At 41.3% G+C, this 2,328-nt stretch overlaps 1 protein-coding gene across 1 annotated transcript; it reads right to left on the reverse strand.

Moving 5' to 3' along the window:
• Positions 1–742: 742 nt before the first annotated feature.
• Positions 743–1,986, reverse strand: LOC149227820 (phosphoenolpyruvate carboxylase kinase 2-like). The gene is made up of 3 exons (XM_089375575.1): positions 1,382–1,986; positions 973–1,275; positions 743–828 (listed from the first exon to the last, which is right to left on the reverse strand). The coding sequence occupies exons 1-3, from the start codon at positions 1,887–1,889 to the stop codon at positions 779–781; spliced, it is 861 nt and encodes a 286-aa protein (XP_089231701.1). The 5' UTR covers positions 1,890–1,986; the 3' UTR covers positions 743–778.
• Between the last annotated feature and the right edge of the window lie 342 nt (positions 1,987–2,328).

The following is a 2,328-nucleotide window of genomic DNA, read 5'->3' on the forward strand; positions in this document are numbered from 1 at the left end:
GGGAAGATATATTTTTCTCTATTTTTCAATGGAACATGGTTTTGGGAGCATAAATATAGCTCAGCTAGTTTGTATTTTTTTTAATGATTAAGCCACCTTTTCTCTACAAATTAGCTTCTTTTGGAAAATTTTCGTGTTAATCTTCAACATTTAAGATAAAATCACCATGTTTCATATTCATATAATAAGTGATTGTGCCGAAAAAATATCATGCCGTGATATGATGGCAAAAATGTTTTCTACTTATTCGTCATAATCCCTCACATCCTATCGATGATATGTTACTCTCAGCCATTTCTAACAAAAATTTGAAGCATCAAATCGTTCATGGTTCAAATCATCAAATCATTCATGGTTCTGCCATCGAATTGTTTTCTAATTCATAAAGATTTAATAGTACAGGTAAATATGGGTTATTGATTTTAAAATATCCCGTCCCCTGAAGGATACCGCGCTCCACCTACAACTCTACCGCAGAAAACTGCATAAATGCCACCTCTATTAACCTTCATAACACCGCCCTTGCTAGGTCGGAAATCAGCTCAACTCTTAGTACCGGCGGTCGGTCAAAATGTTAATTTATATCTTCTCCACTATATATTATATACAGGTTTTGTAATTCAATCTCAAGAAAAACTATACAGGCCTGAGAGGTGCTCGAAGCGCGATTTCTTCGGTTATATATATATATATATATATATATATATATCATGCGCGCAAACAGAAACGACTTTTGCTGTAATTAGTGACGATGTGGATGACGCATAGTGTAGATTGGTCAATCGGAGGAGGGATTGGCGTGAGCATGAGAGGAGATCCAACCATGTTCTGCAACAATTGTTCACCAAACATTCAGCATTCCTCCACCTCTCATAAACGGCGAATTTTACATTTGTATTCCACGATTTCTATTATTTTTTCAGAAATTTAAGAAATGCCGGAAGAGAATTAGAGATGAAGGGACGTAGGTACCCAGGACTTGCTGTGCGCTGAATCTCCTGGTGACATCTTTACAGAGCATACTGCGTATCAAGTCCTTGGCAGAGTGAGATATCGACAGCCACGGATCACTGGGGAAACGAAGGCGCCTACGAAGGACTGCCTCAAATATCGCCTGCGGCGTGTCTCCCACAAAAGGGGCAGCTCCACTCAGAATTATGTACAGGATCACCCCTGCGCTCCACACATCCACTTTCTCACCGTACTCCTTCCCTTCCAACACCTCCGGTGCTACGTAATACGGAGTACCCACAATTCCTTGCATAGATCCTTGCCCTGCATACATTAATATCAGAATTTTAACCATAGGATCCATTGATTCATACCCTAAAATTTCATAGATTTGTAAGACAGGGAAAAGGGGCAAGCATAATAAGCGTACCTGGAGAGAAAGAGGAGGCCTGTCCAAAATCTGCAAGCTTGATTTGAGCGAGGGAACTTGAATTATCAACAAAGAGGATGTTATCAGGTTTTATATCTCGGTGGGCAATTCCCATGGAGTGGCAGTAACTGATGGCCTCCATGAGCTTCTGCAGGATGGTGGCGGCCTCCTTTTCGGAGAATGGTACTCTATTCTTATTGCTAACGATTCTGTCGAACAGATCTCCGCCCGAGCACATCTCCATTACCAGATGGAGATACTCACCATCCTCATAAGCCTCGTGAAGGGCAACCACTGCAGGGTGACCTGAGAGATACTGCATGATCTTGATTTCATTGTTGAGGCATTCTCTGTCGATGGAATCGTGCAGGAGATCTGATTTTCTGATGGTCTTGCAGGCGGCCTGTTGCCCACTTTGCTTGTTGGAACATCTCCGAATCACTCCGAATTTGCCTCTGCAGAGAACTTCCTCTTGCAATTGGTAATTTCGAAGGAGGGCATCCGTCATTGCTCGCTCCGTCTAATTTCTCAAGTTCGCCTGGAATCAAATGAGACGTGACTGCAGTTGTAGGAAAGGAGTGGGTTGGAGGTAACTTTCCATGTACAAATTTGCTAGCATGGGCTTCTCTGAAAATAAGGCAGAGTAAGCAAAGCACGCCACTTTTATAATGTAATATTTGGCGCTTTACATTGCACGGGATATTGCGTGAAGGCAAAGTTAGAATATCCATTTTGTGTTTGACATTTGCTTGCGAGAGGCAGTTAAACATTCGTGAAGCCGTGGATTGTTTTGTTTCCCGATCAGAAAAGGATGCATCTGCCTCCGTTCGTGGCCCATGCCACCTTTGTATGTACTATTTGGAAGTATCTTCAGTATCTAAATCGCATAGTTTAAATTATGTTTTCCAATAATTATATTAAATTTGAAGAAAATTGAAAAAACAGTT

This window comes from Pinus tabuliformis, chromosome J, assembly GCF_031772625.1.
Source record: "Pinus tabuliformis cultivar Carrire ecotype Pingquan chromosome J, CPIR1, whole genome shotgun sequence".
NCBI classification, from domain to species: Eukaryota; Viridiplantae; Streptophyta; class Pinopsida; order Pinales; family Pinaceae; genus Pinus; species Pinus tabuliformis.

Coding starts and splice junctions, on each gene's coding strand:
- LOC149227820 (XM_089375575.1), bottom strand. CDS start 1,889: ATGACGGATGCCCTCCTTCGAAATTACCAATTGCAAGAGGAAGTTCTC. Junction 1,276..1,381: donor GGCCTCCTCTTTCTCTCCAG/GTACGCTTATTA, acceptor TAATGTATGCAG/GGCAAGGATCTATGCAAGGA. Junction 829..972: donor CAGCGCACAGCAAGTCCTGG/GTACCTACGTCC, acceptor CAATTGTTGCAG/AACATGGTTGGATCTCCTCT.